Genomic DNA, 20064 nt, shown 5'->3' with positions numbered 1-20064 from the left:
AGCAAGAAGCAAGAAATAAACATTTTTGGAAGAGAGGAATGAAAAATACAAATTTTCAGCTGTGAGTTGCAATTGTAACAAATAGTCCTTAAGAAAAGCTATTTATAATACAATATTATAGATTCCTAATTGAATTTGGTTATGGTTATGGATTCCTAATCAAATTAGGTTACCTTTGCTGATAATATAATATAGAGTTATTGATACCGCAAGGAAGAGAGGCTTGGATGGGATGGGATGGGAGTGAATGGGAGGGAGATGGGAGTATAGTGATTCTAATTTTTTTTAGTGTAAACGCCATCCCTCAAACACCAAAGCAATTAAGTAAACCCTTGTACCCAGTACCCACACGCTTTTCTTGTATGACACGAACTACTACTCAACAGTGAATCTATGCTTGCTCGGTCGTTTTTCTTTTATATAAATTTTCTGTTTTTTGGTGTATTATTTTTTCTATTTATTTATTATAAATACAAAAATAATAAATAAAATGATTGATGATGTGGCAAGCTCTGGAGAGGTCAACAAATGGTCAAAGGTTTCGGTTTTATATATATACTAGTCACTAATCAGTGCAATGCATGGGGGAAGTTTAATAAAAACTATTTAAAATTTCACTTTGCTTAAAGTTATGATCACTTGGAAAAAAGAAAAAGAAAATATACATAAGAGATTACTATTGCTAACAAATCAAACCTATTATTTCTTTCAATCTTATGCTTGCAAATACTTGAATTAACTACTTACTAGTAAAGAAAATATATATGGTGAGACCATGGACCTTATCCACCCACCCTAAAAGTTCTTATATAGAAATCTCACAAAAACAAACAAAATTTAGGAAACACTCAAAATTTATAAAGCAAAAAATGAACTATATCAATGGATATACCAACATAGTATCAAATTTAACATCCCAAGTCTCAAGCGTAGAAAGTTCATCATTGGTTGTTCAAACAAATTAGCAAAATGCAAAAACGCCATTTGTCTTTCCTAGATATTTATTAGAATTAAAAAAATAAAATCAATCTTAAAATTTGTAGACAATAACGTTTTCTTTCTACATCAAATTAAAATTGACAAATAATAAGTATAATAAGGAATGGTTACATAAGTATTTTCATCTTTGGCCATGGTCCTTCATCAATTGCCTTGGAAGCAACAACAACTTCTCAATTTTTGTCTTTAGCATCCACTTCAATAACTTTTTTTTTTTTGCTATGTACCTTCGACAACATGGGAATCACATCCTTGCCCTTGGATCCAATGTCGAAAAAGTTTTGCCTAAGGTCAAATGTAGTCATAGCATAACTTGCAATAGTCAATTAGTTTTGAATGCTAGGTGTACCTTCCATCCATCCATATGGAAGGAGGAATTTCCATTTGAGTAAGGATTTTTTTTGGGATTGAGAAAATGATATATCAAATCCAACGAGGAAAAAAAAAAACTAAATTGGTGGTCTTCCAAAGAGAGTAAGAATGAGAAAAGAAGGTACCCATATATATTGGTGGTGACTATTGGGCAGGCCTTGAAATTGCTTCATTTCATGGTATCAGCATTAAGCTCAGGGATCCAGAACCACAAACACAATCAAAATTGACAGTAAAATTGGTCTTCCAAATTAGGACCCAACAAATAAAAATAAAGCTATGAAATGTAGAATTATAAAACAGAGAGGTAAGAGTTACAAAGAATTATGGGGTGAATAAAAGCATAATTAGAATAAACACTATGTATTAGAACAAAAGGCATAATTAGAATTAATATAACAGCCCATCCTTATGTGCTTTTGTTTCTTAAGCATAACTAGAATATACATAATAGCCCATTGTATGATTTCATTCCTTCTCGTTAGCACAAGCTGGTGAATCTTGTTTCTTCATTGCCACTGTACCCATGATAGCATGGTAGTGAGTTCACATGTTTTTTGGTCCCTATCCCAAGCCCAATCCATGAGTTCAGCGAAAGAAGGCTAGTTGTTGAACACACATTCCATCACGTCATGTTACTAGACCGACTGAATTTTGGAACAGCCCCAGACAGTAGGAAGAGCATCTTCCCCCTCAACCCCACAAAATCAGCTACACCTACAACCTTCTGCTTGAAAAAAGTTGAGCAAGTTGGCTACAATCCATTGATAACCCTCAAAACAACTTGGGTGCAAGTTACCGCAAACTTGCTTGGGATTTCAAATAGTGTTATTTGGTAAGTTTCAATTTTGAGTGAGACCTTTTGTCAAACATGTGGTGTACATGTTCTAAATGGGAATGAAAAGAATATTTTACAACATGAATACACCCAAAAAAATGCCACACTACAATTGAACATTGACAAAAGTCAAGAAAAAACTTCAAAATGATCCATAACAAAAATTGAACTGGTTTCAAATTTCACTGTGCCATTTAGTTTGGATTGACCATGCAATATCTCGCTAAAAAGCAAAATCCATTTGCTTTCCAAAAGCATTTAAACGTCTTCAAAAAAAAATGGTGGAAAAAAAGGGGGCCAGCTTTTTCAAATTACACTATATCATATACAATAAATTTAATCAAACAATTAACAGGAACATAAATAATATGAAGAAGAAATAAAACCTTGAATTTGTTGTGTGATCGCTGGTCATTGGAGGACTTGTACTTAGCCTTGCAAGAGATTAGACGAATCCCATCTTGTAGTTTCTGAATTTTTGAAAATGATTATTCAAATATCTATTTCTATCACCAACAAAGCCCATCATCAGAATTCCTCTACCTACCCAAATAAATATATAAAGCAATAGAAATTCTGATTTTTTCAAAGTTTTTTACTTTGCCTCTATAATTTTGATCAAAATTAAATATTTTTTTATCACGGCAAAAACAATTAGAAAATACCCCAAAAAATCAAAGAAAAACTAACATCCTTACATAGATAAGCAGTGTTCATGCCATTGTCTCTGTAATTGGGTCATAGCAGAACAAATACTTGTGAATATATTATAATATCACAGATTAGAGAGTGTTTTGACTAAATAGTTAAAGTATTGGAGAAGTCTATAATCTTTAAGAATCATAAGGAATATAAGGAAGATAGGGGTTGCAGTCTTGCAGGTTAAGGTCTGATGTGATGGTCGTGATAGTGACGTAGGGAAGAAAGGGGTTGCAAATTTAGGAATAGAAGGGAGACGTTGAAGGTTTAACGTAAAAGAAAAGAATTTGACCTTCAGAATTTGGATTTTATCCTCCTAAAGTTTGAAACTTTTAGATTTTACACTTTATCGTTTCAGAATTTGGATTTTGACACCTAAAGTTTGGAAGTGTTTGAATTTTACACTCTAAAGTTTCAGAATTTGGAGGGGTAAAATCCAAACATTCCCAAACTTCAAGGAATAAAATCCAAATTTTAGAAATTTCAAAGTGTAAAATCTAAACACCTCCAAACTTTAGGGGTGTAATTTGCAATTTACCCTACTTTCTTAGAAAACATTCTCAACAAAAATACTTTCTTTGAAAAGAGATTCTCTACCCAAAAAAAAAAAAGGAGGAGGAGGATAAATTTTGGCTTCAATTAGGCTCCAATCACTAATAGGAACATGACATCTATCACTATCATGTGTAATGCAAATAAGTCATTTGCGCATTGCACATGATAGGACACATGTTATCTTTTTTTTTTTGGAATCTTGGGCTCCAAACATATTTGGAGACAAAGTTATTTCCAAAAAAAAAAAAAAAAAAAAAAAAATCTTAGAAAAGATGTTATCAAAATATTAGTTACTACTTTTAAATTCCTTTAAAAGGTCATTGATTATAATACAATCTATTACCATGATTAACCATAAGTTTCTATTACCACCGCCCACCTTTGACTGGATGTTCACTTCACAAATATAAGCGCTTGTGGGATATGGAAGGCAAGGAACAGGATTCAAATCTCTTAGGAGAGAGCTTCGCACATATTATTGATGGGGATATTATTGTGTGCACAACACATTCGTTGAAATGTCATTGTTCGAAGCACTTAAACCACCAAGTATATGTCACCTGAATTGAATTATGAATATAAATGTTGAACTCCTCATCAACCTTATCATGTATTCTAACAAAATTATGAACAACCATGGTAGCAAATACAATAAGTCTTTGTACATGAAATAGATAAGATAGCATGTTTTTTAATAACTCCGCATTTATTCTTCAACATATCAAAAGTGTGCACGGTCACACTTTGAAGTGATAACTGTTAAGTTCGCATAGTTAAAAATGGTTGCAAATAGCAAGAAAAAATGTTGAATTGGGAAGTCGAATCCAACATGCTGAAGTCTCATACATGACAACATACAAGAAGTCCTACCTTTTGGTAAAAAATAATCAGAATTAATCACTTATTGAGAGCTTTTATACATTTCTTTTTCTTGAAGTAACAATTGAATGAAATTGTTATATTTATAGGCCCTACCTACGTCTACCATTTGTTTATAAGATCAGACCACAGGATCGTGAAGAAAAGATGGTGTTTTGGTCTTAGGTTTGAAATTATACCATGTATCCAACTCTCGTAATCAGAGATTAGATTTAGATTTGAAAAGTGCAACAATTTCAAAGAAGCCAAATTAGGTAAACGAAAAGAAATTGACAAGAATAGAGACATTCATTCAGGACAAACACATAAGCAAAACAAAAATCTCAAAAGACAAAGCAACAAAGGCTGTACTGAGGACTGGTCTACACTGAAATTGTACGTATAACATTTGGGTAAATTAGGGCCAACAAAATCCAAGAGCCTACTAATAACAAAGAACAAAAAAAGAGATGATAACACCATCATAATGATTTTAACAGTATATTTTTATTTCTATAATATATATTTGTTAATTCAAATCTACAACAAATTAAACAATATTCACAAAAAAAAAAATACCAAAAAGTTCACAAAGAAACTCTAGATCAACTAGGTGGTATTCTTTGAAAATAGTGTAAAAATAGAGAGAAAAATAATGACAGATTCTTCAAGAAATGGGATTTCATAATCATGAGCAAAGTCTTCATTCTGCTAGAATGCTTATACTTAAACACATGCTATGCGAACTGCGGACACACACAATGACAGATGAATACAAATCTGTTGTATCATTTTTTGTGTTTCACTTTATGTTTCACCAATTACAATTTATCATATTTTTTTTCTATTTTGAAATTTGACTATTTTATAAGGAAAGCTAAACAAATACATAATAAGTTGTGATTTGTGGAACATAAAAAGTAGTACAGAAGATTTATACAAATCTATTATTGATATTTGGTTAACCTTTTTTTTTTTGCCAATCCCAAGCGCAAATCAAAGAGGCCAAGTCCAAAAGGTTGTATGAGATAAAGAACCAGCATTAATGCTCTGGCCAATTATGCAAGCTTATGCTTAGGGCAAAGAAAATTTTGGCTTGTGTTAGAAACTTTGGTAATCTACATAGATTACAATGCAATACTCTTCTATTTATTGTATTTTTTTCATGTTGTTTTCCGATTTCCGAATTGATTCATGGTTTTACTTGGTTTAATAGTGTAGAAGATCAGCAAAATAAATTCTAAGTTCTTCTAAATAAAAATCCTAAGATTGATTCTTTCTTCTTTTCTTCTTGAAAAAAAAAAAATCATAAGATTCAATATGCAACCACAAGATAGAAAAAATGAATAGCATTAACAAACCAAAGATGCTTCTCCAACAAGTAATAACTTATTTCAAAGATTACTAGAATCACAATCCTTCATTCCAACATTTTGTAAATACTGAAAGTAAGTCTTTGCATTCTAGTGGTCAATAAATACTATGTCAACTTAATCATTGCGGCATGAGGGTTCCTGTTAGAACTGGGAGGTTAGAATTAGTAGAGAACTTGATCCATCTCTTTTTCTCCACATACTTGAGACAAGGCTGCATCACAAGTCCAATCATCATAGCAACAATACTTACAAGAAATACCTTAAGTGTAGATAGAGCCAACACAGTGCAGATCAATATGGTTGGAGGAATACACAAAAGAATGGCTCCAACTGTTCCCCCAGGTATCTTGTAAGGCCGATATGCAATGGGATGTTTTACCCGTAACCATACAAATGCTATGAATTCCAAAATCATTCCAAAACAGTACAAGAAATTCTCCGCTGCTACAATCTCTTGGAAGCTTAGCCATGATAGCAAGAACACACCAAAAGCTGAAAATAAAATCCCTATCAATGGAGTTCCATAACGAGACCTCTTGCCGAAGAACTCAGGTAGCATACCCCGTTCTGCCATACCCAAAAGTTGAAAAGAGTCACTACTCATCTCAGCTACAAACATCCCCATATTTGACACTGCTGAAGCTCCTTGGATCCACCATCTCAACCAAACTCCCCCAATAATTTTAGCAATGTCCGAGAAATACCCATCAGTCCACAACTCTCGGTTGACTGGAACAGCGCCTGTACCAATTAAAAGAGGGAAGAAATATCCAAGAACTACCAATATCAGAGCATAAAGCAAAGCGTTTGGAAGAGTTCTCTTTGGGTTGTCCACCTCCCCAACAAGTGTGCTTATTGAGTCCCAATAATTAAGATTCCAAAATAAAGTGTTTAAATATAAATTCCAGTCCACATCATGTAGATTTACCTCTAACCATCTAGAAGGCTCCAACTTTGGAATTGCCACAAGCCCCATAACTACAAAAGGAAGAATTGAGAGAATCCCTAAAAGAACAGCAAGCCATCCCACAATGGTTAACCCCCTATAGTTCATGTAAGTGAGGACAACAGTCAAAGCTAACACAGCTAGGATTCTTGGTAAACCACTACCTAAAGCCGGGATTGCCGACTTCAAATAATCAAGAAATAAAGCTGGGTAGAGTGCATTATCAATAACCCCACTTAGCCATTTCACCCAGCCTTGTTGAAATCCCCAATAAGGACCCAATGCAGTCGAAACCCAAACCACATAACCACTATTCTCAGGAAACATGGTACTCATCTCGGCAGTCATTAATGCTTCGGGAATACTCCATATGAATGGGAAGATCAAGAAGCCTAGAAGGGCTAAAAGAGGACCAGCAGCTCCAACAGTGTCCTCGACCCCAAATGGTCCCCCAGAAACCTCGTAGAATATGAGGAATACAAGAGGCAAAAGTGAAACTTTTTTGAAGTTATCTACCCTAAGAGGCGGTACTGCACCAACTGACACATATTCATCACCACTATTGTCTCCCATTGCACCAAATGCTTGCTAGTTTGCTGTGTTCTTCAATTTCTGCATACATTATGTTGTCAACAAGATAAACATAGGGTTTTCTCTCATATAAAATTTTATTTTATTTTATTTAAAACATGCATACTCACAAAAACACACTTAAAGCGTAATCTCTCACAAGTGAATAGTAAAAAAAAAACTTTCATTCTGCCACCAAGTAATTCTCAAGGTAAACATATAATATGCAACAAAATAACAGATGAGTTTTATGAGATTCCAAGTAAATATAACCATTGGGAAGGAATTACACATTAGTAACTTACCGCACAAATAATAATAATAATAATAATAATAAAGATATTGGCCACTTGCAAATTTGGAATAAAATAAAGCAAGGAGTAAGATATCTGAAACATTTCCAAGGGTTTATTAGAAATATGTAAAATGAAGAGTTAGACATGTTTGAGCAATTAAAAGAAAAGAAAAGAAAGGTAAAATTAAGAATAGACAAGAGAATAGAAAGATCAGAAATCCAATGAACCATGAAAGAAATGCAATTCCTTATGTTTAGAGCAGATAACCTGCGCCATTTCAGTATCAAACCTTGAATTCAAGGCCTAGGTCATATTACGCTACACCTCACCTCAGCTCTCACATCTCGCTCACACCGTCTCATTGTGTGTGTTTGTGTCAGAGGGTGAGAAAGAACGACAGAGAAGAATATAAAATTCTCATATTCCTCAACTAATGTACAGTTGCACAGTGCACTTACCCTTATGCATGTACACTAGTGTCTACTAGTATTTTTCCCATTATATTATGTCTTCTTTTTAAAATCTTTTTAGTGTTCAAATTATATTATATCTTTTAAAAAAAAAAAAAAAAAAATCTTTTTAGTGTTCATGGTTTATTTATTGTTAGAAGCGGCATTGACTTTCAGCCATTAAAAAAAAGGGGGAAGAATGCGTTCGAGTAATATAGTATATTATTAGAAACAACAGCAAAAAGACACAGAGGGATTTATAGCGGGAAATCATGCGTTGAAAGAAGCAGACAGCGAGGAGAATTTCGATGCTCAATACCTTTCAACTCAAATTTCTTCTACTTGATGACTACACGATCGAGCAGAGCAGAGCAGCTTGTTCTCTTCTAAGCTAACGAATAAAAAAGAAAGAGATCAACATCATGCTCAAAGAAAAGAAAATAAGAACAAAGCTATATCTGAGTAGAGAAGTAGAAGAAGGATTAAAGAAATTAAGCACATTATTCTAAGAAGAAGAAGGCAAACACACAGAGAAAAAAGAAAAAAAAAAAAAAAATCACCTGTAGCAGCAGCAAAGTCTGCCCCTTAACAATTTTGCTCTAACCGTGGGCTAACAGGTCTCTTTTATTTTATAGAGAAGGGTTATCACTAGAACCCTAGAGAGGGAGGTAAACAAAAGGCGGCGGCTAGTTGAATAAAAAAACACACACAGCGCCTACCCTCCCAATCCAATGCTGTTCGCTAGCCATGCAAGTCCTCACTGGTGGGCTTTCATTTCATAGTGGGTCGGATTTAAAACATAAAAGCCCAAAGAAAAGGGGACTAATTCTTGTCTTCGATTAACTCCCAAAACCATGTGATGAAAAAAAAAAAAAAAAGGTTTTTTGGCTCACTATATTGTAGATGATATGGGCCACGGGATAAAGGGTTTGCAAATCAATCTTTATAACTTCTGGAGCAAGGTGCAATACATGGGGCATTTTTCATACTTCCCTGTGTCTTGAGGATTGGCAACTCATTTGAGAACCCAAGGGAAAGATTCCTTAATGGCAGCAATGCACTCAAGAAGGAAATATATTCCTGATTTAGTACAAACCTTATTCCTTGTTTTAAAAAAAAAAAAAAAAAATCTTAGAAAAGATGTAATCAAAATATTAGTTACTACTTTTAAATTACTTTAAAAGGTAAGTGATTATAATATAATCTATTACTATGATTAACCATATATTTCTATTATCACCACATGTGTTGTTCACTCCATAGGTATAAGTGCTTATGGGGTGTGGAGGGTAAGGGGTGAGATTCAAATCTCTTAGGAAAGAGCTTCACACACACACATATATATATATATATATATACACTTGAATTAGGCAAAAATAAAATTTCTATCTTGTATATAAAAAATGATTTTTTCTTTTAAAAAATTATATGTTTCTATTATAGGCTATTTACTATTCATTTGATTTTATAGTTAAATCGATTTTTTTAAAGGCAAATTAATTAGTAATATTTAAAACCCCATTTAAGTGATTGCTAGTTATTCCTTCTTTCTAAAATGCCAAATTGACGTAATTTGTGGGATTTCGTCAATCGTGTCCTTTTTATTTCCCTACTTTACTTATTTCATCATTAGTAACATATTTAGAAAGTTTAATCTCCCTACGCACCCTCACGTTATTTCATGAAGGGTGCTTTGGGACTCATGGATAGGACATCTACCTCCTAAAATACAATGATTAACAACATGCAAAAAAAAAAAAAAAAAAAAAAAAAAAACTACAATCTCCATGCATATCGAACATAATCGTAGTGGTGGCTCTAAACGCAAGTTAGGGTTCCATGCATATCGAACATAATCGCAGTGGCGACTCTACATGCAAGTTAGGGTGGTCACAGAACCACCCTAACTTGCAAAAAAATGTATATATACACTTGTCAAAAACATATTATATGCTAAACTAACTTATTGTAACTACTCTAATAAAAATTTTGAACACCCTAACTTGAGAATTACAAAAATTTGGGTTCAACAAATATAAGAGTAGTGCTACTACATTCATAACATTTTCAGAATAATTTTACAACAAATTTAATGTAGTAAGCTATTATTAATTTTAATTTGGGCCAAATACTAATATTATTTTTTTACCCACCAATAACAGCTTTTTGTATAAGATTTATTGTAAAAATACCGTGGATGTAGCATTACTCCAAAATTAATTTTGCCTCCAAAAATAATTCTTAATCCCTACTTTTTTTAAAGCTTAAATAACAACAATAAATATAAGCAAAAATAACAACAAACATAAATCAAACAAAAACAAGACAAGACCAAACAACAGTAGCGGCTCTAGGAATTTTTTCTAGGGTATTCCTCAAGAAATATAAATTACACAATCTAATAAAAAGAAAAATTTATATATTGACAACAACAATAAAAAAACACGCAAATACATAAAGTTTTATAACATAAAACTTGTGGAGTTCAATTGTGGTTGTTGTTAGTGTTGCTGAACAGGGATGGACAGCAATGGCTAGGGAGAGTAAGTGAGTTTCCTATTTTCTTTTTGCCTTTAGGTTTGATTTAGTTTTAGTTTAAATTGTTTAATGACTTGTGAATCCACGAGGCATTGAGGATTTTTAAAAAAAAATTATTTGTTGAATTAAAAACGTAATCGTGTTGGTGTTGGAGTAGCGATAGTCTTAGTCTAATATGAGATTGATCTTGTACTGGGCTTTTCTATTGGCATTTGGTTTAAGCCTTGTTAGTGGTTTTATTATAATTTTTTTTTCCAGATTTTCGTTCAAGTTTTTTTTTTTTTTTTTGGGGTTTTTTCCGTGGTTTTTTGGTCGGACCGAGATTCGACCAATGGTCGAAACGGTGACGTCATAAATAATATAATTAATAAAATTTTAAATTATATAAATAAAAATATAATAAATTTATTACTAATAATATGATAGAAAAATGTAAAAACATAATATTTAGTGACACTTTTCGTGTAAATTTAATCAAATTTCCTTAGAATGGACGATCACAGGTTTAATTATAATCATAAAAATAAAAAGTTTATTATATATATATATATAATGAATTAATTGATGTTATATAAAAATTAAGTAACTTTTTAAGTTTATTCACTTAATTAACTAAAACTACTATTTTTTTCTAATCAGAATTATCGGAAAAAGAAAAAAGAAAATTAGTTGTACAATTAAAAAAACTAAATTTACGTGACTTTGACTAATTAGCTGTATAATATATATTATAATATTTTTGAGAAAAGTAGTCGTACAATGACAGTGTGTCAGGTAAAACAAAAACTAAAAGTTAAGCCATAGTATAGACTTAAAAGAATATAAAAGCATGTGGTTTTTTTTTCTTGAAAGACCCTAATATATTGTTAAGTTGCTCAAATTATGGACCAAAATTTAATTTTATTGGTATAAAAAAAATTCAAGGTGTTCCCAAAATTTTTTTTGAAGGTAGATAAATATAAAATTTTAAATTATTATGTATAATTTTTTTTTTTTAAAGGTAAGGGTGGTCTTGGGACCAACCTGGCCATAAGGTGGCATCGCCCTTGCCAAACAACAACAAATGAAAAAATTATTCAACAAAAAGCCTATTATAAAACAAAAAGATAAAATTTGTAACTCGTTCAACCTATTCAATAAAAATAATTTCTAATTTCATTTTTCTTTAAAAAAATGGTACAAATAAAAATATTGCGATAATTTAAATTTCTTAGTGACCACTCTAAAAAAAATTCCAAAAACCACCATTGCATAATCGTATTCGTGTCTCCCTTTCTCAGAATATGACTCCATGCATGAAAAAAAAAATAATTAAAATGAAATGAGGGACATCTATTTATAGAAACAGTTACACCTATTCATAAAAGGTGAGATAATGAACATATACATTGTTCCACTTCATTTTGGATACTCACGGTAAACAAATACTAAATAAATATTGATTAGATTCTAATCAGGTTGGGTGACCCAGCCTAATAACCAACTTACTTTATATATATATATATATATATATATATAGTTTTATTAATATCATTAGTATTATTACATATTTCGAAAATCTAACAATTGAATTGTATATTTTTTACGTTCTTAATATACATGTCAAATTTTGTACCAATCAGAAATTATTTACTATATAATCTATAATTATATTTTATGTATAATTTTTAACTACAAAAAATTGCAATTTAAACAATTTATTGATTTTTTTAAATTAAAAAAAAATTTATTAATGACATAACTATTGATCTTTAATTTTTTAAAAATTTTACAAACATAGATAATATAATAAAAAAATATAATCCAAGGTGTTAAATTTAAGTTTTTTTATCCATACACGTGTTAGACATGGAATTGGAGGACTAAACGAATCTTGGACAAAAAGACTTGAGAAATAACATTGTCCAGCGGAGGAGGAACTTCCTCGAACTTCCTCTTCTTTCTTTTATTTCTTCTAGAGTGCGTGAGAAAGTAGAAAGCATATCTTTGCTAAAACTTTCAAATGGTTATAACTTATGAATACCAACACACCATTTTGAATCGCAATTCTTTCAAACTGTCTCTCTCTCTCTCTCTCTCTCTCTACCAATTCAATTATGTCAATCTCCCAGAATTTTTTGTCCTGGATCAATATGCAGAAGCACTAAATTGATACAAGTAAGCTTCAAAGAATTTTAGCATCTAAATATGTAATTGCAATTTATGGTTTTGTATTCGTAATTTTTTTGTTAAAGATTTGAAACAAAAGCAAGCATTCTACTAAAAAAACAATAGTTTAATTGTTACAGATTTGTATGTTTTTGTTAGTAACTAGTTATCGTGCTTGTCAATTCTGTCATATGCTACAGGTCGAACAGCTGTTGTATTGTAATTAACCAATTTGATTACTTTGTTCTTAGAGTATAAAAAAAGATTATAACTTGTTTTCCTAATTTATGAAAATTAGATATTTTCTTGTCGGATAACTATATATTGTTAGAGCAGCAAGCTGAAAACACTTCCATTTCAATGGCTTCAACTTCAACTTCTTCATCCTCTTCTCGAAGCTCATCCATCTTGGATGATCCATCAAATCCTCTGTACCTGCACCATGAAGAAAGCCCTGGTGCTATGCTTGTGTATCAACCTCTCATGGGAGAGAATTACCCAACTTGGGCGAGATCAATGCGAATGGCATTGATTGCCAAGAACAAGTTGGGGTTTATTGATGGCACATTCACTCTCTCATCTCCAATGGTCAAAACACCATCAACAATTCAAGCTTGGATTCGCTGCAACAAAATGGTTGCTTCATGGATCCTCAATTCTGTTTCTCAAGAAATTGCTACAAGTATAATCTATAGGGACACTGCTCTTGAAATCTGGAACAATCTGAAGGAGAGACTTTCACAAGGAAATGGACCACAGATTTTTCAATTACAGAAGGATATTGTTGGTATTACTCAAGGAAAATCATCAATGACTTCATATTTCACTCAATTGAAGGTTTTATGGGATGAATTGCAAAGTGTTCGACCTTTTCCAGTGTGTTCTTGTGGATCTTGCACGTGCAACTTAGGTCAAAAACTCAGTGATCTTCAACATCAAGATTTAGTGATGCAATTCTTAATGGGTCTTAATGAATCCTGTTCTCAAGTTAGCGCACAAATTCTGTTGATGGATCCTCTCCCATCCATCAATGAACTGTACTCTTTATTGATTCAAGAAGAAAGGGAATGCAGTGTGGAAAAAAATTTAGATCTTGCAGGAAACAACAATAACAAGAACTCTAAGGGGAAAAACAATTCCACCTGCAATCACTGTGGAGTGATGGGTCACACTGTTGAGAAGTGTTACAATATCTATGGCTACCCTCCTAGCTTCAAGCCAAAGGGAAAGAAGTCCACTGTGGTACACCAAGTCAATCTTCAAGATGAACAAGTTGAAAAGAATTCTACTTCTGCCTCTACTTCATTTTCATTCACTCAAGAGAAATGCCAACAATCCTTGGCTATGTTGGGAACTCAAATTCAGTCAGGCAATTTTGATTTTGCTAATAATGAAGTTCACATGGCCAACAATGTAACTCAGCCAGCCACTCAGTCCACTTTTATGGCAGGTAATTTTCCTTTTTGGCAGAACTGTCATAGTCCTTATTTCAGTTGCGAATTGAGGCATTTGATATGTTCTGAAATAGTGGTTAATACTTGTGTTATGGATGCTAGGGCTACAAATCACAATGTACGTTCTATTACTCTACTTATCATAATCACATTTGTTAAGCATTATGTTGAGGAACTACCAAATGGTGAAATGGCTATGGTAACTCACATAGAATCTATTAGATATTTTAATGAAATAGAGTTTGGAATATATAATTTGATGTGAGAGTTTTTGAAAAGTGGGTAAGTAAAATAAAAACAGTAAGTTCTTGTGCTAAAAATAGACAGAAACTATTGTATGAGTTGATATGGATGCTCTTAATCTTCTCTTGAGATAATTGATATTAGGTTTTTTTTTTTTTTTTTTAATTAATTTCTTTGCAAGAAGATGATAGTATATATGTTTTGCCAATGATTTACGAATTTCTTATTATTATTATTATTTTTTTAAAGAAATAACTGAAAATGCTGAAATCAGAAATAAATACTATAATCACAATAAATGCAATGATCTGATCAAAATTCTGGTGTTCGCACCACAATGTCTCTCCTTCTCAACCAACTTTGTTATTAAGTGACTATCTGGGAGCCCTTCATATGGATTCAATCCAGTTTTTCATGAATAAATTAAACAGATAGAAATAGATTGCCATGAGGGACAAGGTACAAGCTGGGACTATAATATAAAGCTACTTCATGTTGGTATATTCATCGCTTTTCTCTAAGATGGTTGTGATCAAATCTATGCTCCCATACTCCATCATGAGGGTGAGTGTCAAAGAATTGAAACAAAGCAGTAAGCATTCTTCTGAATTTCTTGTACAGTCTGCATAAACGAAAGTAGTTTAATTTTTATAGTTTCCTATGCTACAGGTCATATGGTGTACACTTTTTGTTATTTAGTAATTGTAGTGTTTGCCACATGCTTATTGGTTACACTGTAACCAGTTTGACCAGTTTGATTACTCTGTTTTTAGATTATAAAAACAAAGTTTTAACTTCTTTTGCTAATTAAATGAGAATTAGATATTTTCTTATCATATTTTGATATTTTTGGTTACAGAATTTGTTGCCAACAACAGCTCAGACCCTTGCAGTTGGAAAAGGAATGCAACAGCAAACTTTATTCCAAACTTCCCTAGGCAGCTTTCCATTGCATCACTCTTCCCAGCCTACCACTCTGACACTGAAACTGATGCTAGTTCAGAATCCAACGAAATACCTCCAAAATTAGCTCCTTATTCCAATTCCATAATGTCATCCTTCCCACCAGCTAGGTCTCAATCAGACAGTAGTAATTCTGAAAGCCCCATACACCCAATCCGAAAAGTTACCTTCAAAGACTTGTTTGAGTTTCGTAAGTGGAAGAGCAGTAATAGTGCAGAATCTAATGGAGCACCTCCAAAATTCTCTCATTCCAAAAAAAAATCCATTCTGTCATTCTTTTCCACTGCCAAGTCACGAACAAACAATTCCAAAAATGATAAGACAACTCAGATAATTCCTAGACGCACACTCCTAACAACAAGCTTCAAAGACTTGATAGGAATTGTGGGTAAGAAAGAATTTCCTTTGCAAATGCTACTTGAAGCCACCAACCACTTCTCAGAAGATCACAAGATTGGAACAGGTAGCTTTGGCTCAGTCTACCGGGCCACTTTAAATGATGGCGGAGTAGTGGCTATTAAGCGAGCTGAAATTTCAAAGTCTAAACCATATGAATCATATGTGAACGATTGCGAGTACCATGACAATGATTTCCTAAGTGAATTGGAAGCTTTGTCCCGCCTTAGTCACAAGAATCTTGTTCGCTTATTGGGATTTTGTGAGGATGATAATGAGTATGTATTGGTCTTTGATTACATGAGAAATGGTATCCTTCATGACCATCTTCATAAGCTTCCAAGTACTCCTCTAATGTCATGGGTTACCCGGATTAAAGTGGCACTAGACATAGCTAGAGGCATTGAGTACCTGCATGTATATGCAGTTCCACCAATCATACACTGCAATATCAAGTCGTCTAACATATTATTAGATGCCACATGGACTGCCAAGGTGACTGATTTCGGCCTATCTTTGAAGGCCCCCATGGACACTGAGTCACCCCTTTCACTTCTTGCGGCAGACACTGTTGGTTACATGGACCCTGAGTACTATAGGCTTCAACAATTGACCACTAAAAGTGATGTGTACGGGTTTGGAGTAGTATTGCTAGAAATGTTGTCCGGGTACAACGCAATTCATTCGGATGAAAATGGTGTGCCACGGAATGTCGTTGATTTTGTAGCGCCATACATCGTCCAAGGTGAAATTCAGAAGGTTTTGGACCCAAAAGTACCACCACCCACCCCATTTGAAATAGAGGCAGTGGTATATGTTGGGTACCTAGCAGTAGATTGTGTAAGTCCTGAAGGTTTAAATCGCCCCTCAATGACTGAGATTGTAAAAAGCCTACAAAGAGCCTTGGATGCATGTTTGGATCTAGATGCTGAATAGTGTTCATTTCACGATTAGTTTAACTGTAGTTAAACCAACTGAACGTTAACATTAATGTTAGGTGGCGTGGTAGATGGATGTGTTTGTGGCATTCCTCGCAGTGGAGGTGATGAAGCTACCGGCCAAATATAAATAACTTGACATTAATAGTTTTCATCTGTTTATGATAATTCTGAATCCTAATGCAATCTTGAATGTTAATGAATTTTTCTTTTGGTAGATTTGATTGATTTGCCTTTTGTTGTGAGGTTTGGGTGTTCAATGGGCTCTGTGGAGTGGGAGATACCTTATTGGTCAGTTGGATAAATTTGCTCTTTCGAGATCTATTTTGGTTGATTCAAGCACATTCTTTATCTATACTACTCAATGTTATTAGTTGTGAGGTTCAAATTATTTTTGTGGGGGTAACGGACCGGGAAGCCCATACCAATATACACGTTGGGTCAAGGGCCCAGTCCAAGAAAGAACCCCTCCTCGGCCATGGGAAGAATCCCTCCTCAGCCAACGGCCTATCACTGAGAGTGGCACTCCGGGTCACTCCATGGAATAGGAAAAGTATTAAAACAGAAGATAACAAGGGAAATAATAATAATATCTAAGAGAAAAGCTGCCATTATTGCACTGAGGCCTAGCTTTTTGACACACTCTCTACAAATTTATTGTATAGGGCTCACAGGTCCAAGATCTCGTACATCTTGGGCTTGGGCTGCGAAACGTGACCCTACAATTTTAATTGTCATACAAAAGAAAAATTAAAGACATTATAGGTTGATTTCAATGGCATCCTTCTTCTAAGTATGATTACTTCACTCAATATTATGAGACTTGCGATTCAATTAGTGATTTCATAATTTTCTGTTCTATATACTTTGAATCTCACCCTAATTCATTCTGGCTTGAGGCATATATTTAATGTCAATGTATGTCACAGAACTTTTAAAATGTTGAAATATTTTTTTATACTTTTTTTTCCAGAAATTAAAACATTTTGAACTACTCAATGACCAAGTAGAAACTTTTCAAAGTATAAGGATTAAATTGAAAACAACTCCTAAATATAGGGATAAAAAAGGAGTTTTACTAAAAATAAATTATTAAATTTTGGGATAATTTTTAATTTATATCTTAAAATCTTGATATGCTCCCCTAATGTTAGGCATCATTTTTGAGGAGGCAAAAAACAAAAAAAAAAAAAAAACAAAACAAAAACAAAAAACCCTTCTTTCTATGTTTGGTGTTGATATGTCCATTAAGTGTTGCCTAAGTCTATCACATATGTTAATTGGCCCAATGATATCATGCCACATCGGTTTAATTATTAGATATAATTAAATTACCTAAAAGCTTTAAAATTAAAAAAAAAAAATATCTCACAAATCTAATATACTAAAATAAAATAAAATAATTTTGTTCTTTCTTTTCAAATTTTTTTTAGAATAACGATTCTTGGATGAATAAACTGCAATCTTCTACGCCCAAAATCTTTTCCACTTTAATCACATTACAAACAAGAAATAAATTTACAGAAGTTGTTTGAAAGAACTAACAGGATTTGACAAAGATAAAGAAATTTAAAATTTAAATCAAGATTTGACCAAGATAAAGTTAAAAAAAAAAAAAAAAAAAAAAAAAAAAAAAAGGGAGAACCAACAAGCTTTACCAATCAATCGCCTCTCAAATCCTCTTCCAAATTGATCTCTATACACAACCTTCGCCAAAATCTCTTGACCAATTTAAACCTCAATCCCTAAAATTTCGTTCTTCTTCAACCCCTCAGCATTCAGCAGAACACCACCACCATTTCTCACTAACCAAACAGAAACCAATTGAGAATTTTCTTGGAGTTCACATAGGATCTAATCTAGCCAATAACTTGAAACACATGAGCATAAACGACGATAGTTTAATTATTTTAGTTTCCTATGCTACAGGTCTTATAGTGGACATTTTTTTGTTAGTAAGTAGTTATAGTGTTTGTCACGTGGTTATTGGTTACATTGTGTAATCAGTATGATTACTCTGTTTTTAAATTATAAAAACAAAGTTTTAACTTCTTTTGCTAATAAAAGAGAATTAAATATTTTCTCATCATATTTTGATATTTTTGGTTGCAGAATTTGTTGCCAACAACAGCTCAGACCCTGGCAGTTGGATAAGGAATGGAACAACAAATCCAAATCCAGACTTCCCTAAGCAGCTTTCCATTGCATCAATACTCTTCCCATCCTACAACTCTGACACTGAAACTGATGCTAGTTCAGAATCCAACGAAATACCTCCAAAATTAGCTCTTTATTCCAATTTTATAATGTCGTTCTTTTTAGCCAGGTCTCAATCAGACAGTAGTGGTTCTGAAAATTAACCTTCAAAGACTTGTTTGAGTTTCTTATGCGGAAGAGCAGTAATAGTGCATAATCTAATGGAATACCGCGGATATTCTTTCATTCGCAAAAAAAAAAAAAAAAAAAAACCATACTGTCATTCTTTTCAGCAGCCAAGTCTCAGGCAGTTCTGAAAATGATGAGATGATTCAGATAAGGCCTACTAGACACACAATCCTAGCAACAAGCTTCAAAGACTTGATGGGAATTGTGGGTAGGAAAGAATTTCCATTGCAAATGCTAGCTCCTTGAAGCCACCAACAACTTCTCAGAAGATCACAAAATTGGAACGGGTAGCCTTGGCTCAATCTGCCATGACACTTTAGATGATGGCCGAGTAGTGGCTTTTAAGCGTTCTGAAATTTCAAAGTCTAAACCATATGAATCATATGTGAACGATTGCGAGTGCCATGACAATGCTTTCCAAAGTGAATTGAAAGCTTTGTCCCGCCTCAATCACAAGAATCTTGTTCCCTAATTAATTAGGATTTTGTGAGGATAATAACGAGCGCCTTGGATCCGAAGGCGGTGGAGGTGATCAAGATAGAGGCATTGGATCGGCAGATGTGTTGGTGGCGTTCCTCGCAGTGGATCACAACTGTAGAAGCAATATGTGTTTCGTTGATTCGCATTTTCCTATATGGGGTGGGTTGGCTTTGTAATTTGTATGAATATGGTTTTGTTTCATTCGTAACTATTGGCAGTTGAGCCTGTATTGTCGAATAGTCAGATGCTATAAGTGGCTTTTTTCCCAATTTGTTTCTGTTTAATTCGAATGTTCTATTCGGGTGTACGTAGTCCAATTATATCTTTTTGAGACAAAAAAATGGGGGTGTTTATGGTTATATTAAACCCCGAAGCAGAGCACACACGCTTAGAGATGTGATGTCCACCAACGGACTCCTGTTGGTAGCGAGAATCAAACCTGAGCATGTTAGGCAAAATGAACGAACCATACCCAGCTGAGCCAAGCCCCCGTTGGCAGTCCAATTATATCTTATTGGCTTGTAAACGGTATATGTTGGGCCAAATCTTAATTTCATTAAA

At 33.3% G+C, this 20064-nt stretch overlaps 1 protein-coding gene, 1 long non-coding RNA gene and 1 pseudogene across 7 annotated transcripts; 1 reads left to right on the top strand and 2 right to left on the bottom strand.

Annotated features, from left to right (window-relative positions):
• Nucleotides 1-961: 961 nt before the first annotated feature.
• On the bottom strand, nucleotides 962-3197 carry LOC126720308 (uncharacterized). 4 transcript variants are annotated; one of them, XR_007653342.1, is made up of 3 exons: nucleotides 2908-3197; nucleotides 2596-2715; nucleotides 962-2098 (listed from the first exon to the last, which is right to left on the bottom strand). It is a non-coding gene; the product is annotated as an uncharacterized LOC126720308 (long non-coding RNA). The 4 variants fall into 4 exon arrangements; XR_007653340.1 differs by having other exon boundaries at nucleotides 2596-2679; XR_007653339.1 differs by having other exon boundaries at nucleotides 2596-3197.
• A 2618-nt stretch (nucleotides 3198-5815) lies between these two features.
• On the bottom strand, nucleotides 5816-7261 carry LOC126724592 (probable polyamine transporter At1g31830; annotated as a pseudogene).
• A 5148-nt stretch (nucleotides 7262-12409) lies between these two features.
• Nucleotides 12410-16855, top strand: LOC126720306 (protein STRUBBELIG-RECEPTOR FAMILY 8-like). Of its 3 annotated transcripts, none has more exons than XM_050422638.1 (3): nucleotides 12410-12653; nucleotides 12981-14094; nucleotides 15201-16855. In XM_050422638.1, exons 2-3 carry the CDS (start codon nucleotides 13005-13007, stop codon nucleotides 16634-16636), a joined length of 2526 nt encoding a protein of 841 aa, XP_050278595.1. In that variant the 5' UTR covers nucleotides 12410-12653; nucleotides 12981-13004; the 3' UTR covers nucleotides 16637-16855. The 3 variants fall into 3 exon arrangements, with proteins under 3 accessions (XP_050278595.1, XP_050278597.1, XP_050278596.1); XM_050422640.1 differs by having other exon boundaries at nucleotides 12976-14094; XM_050422639.1 differs by having other exon boundaries at nucleotides 12943-14094.
• Nucleotides 16856-20064: the final 3209 nt, after the last annotated feature.

This window comes from Quercus robur, chromosome 4 (genome assembly GCF_932294415.1).
Source record: "Quercus robur chromosome 4, dhQueRobu3.1, whole genome shotgun sequence".
Classification (NCBI taxonomy): Eukaryota; Viridiplantae; Streptophyta; class Magnoliopsida; order Fagales; family Fagaceae; genus Quercus; species Quercus robur.
This window is presented reverse-complemented; position numbering and strand designations above follow the sequence as displayed.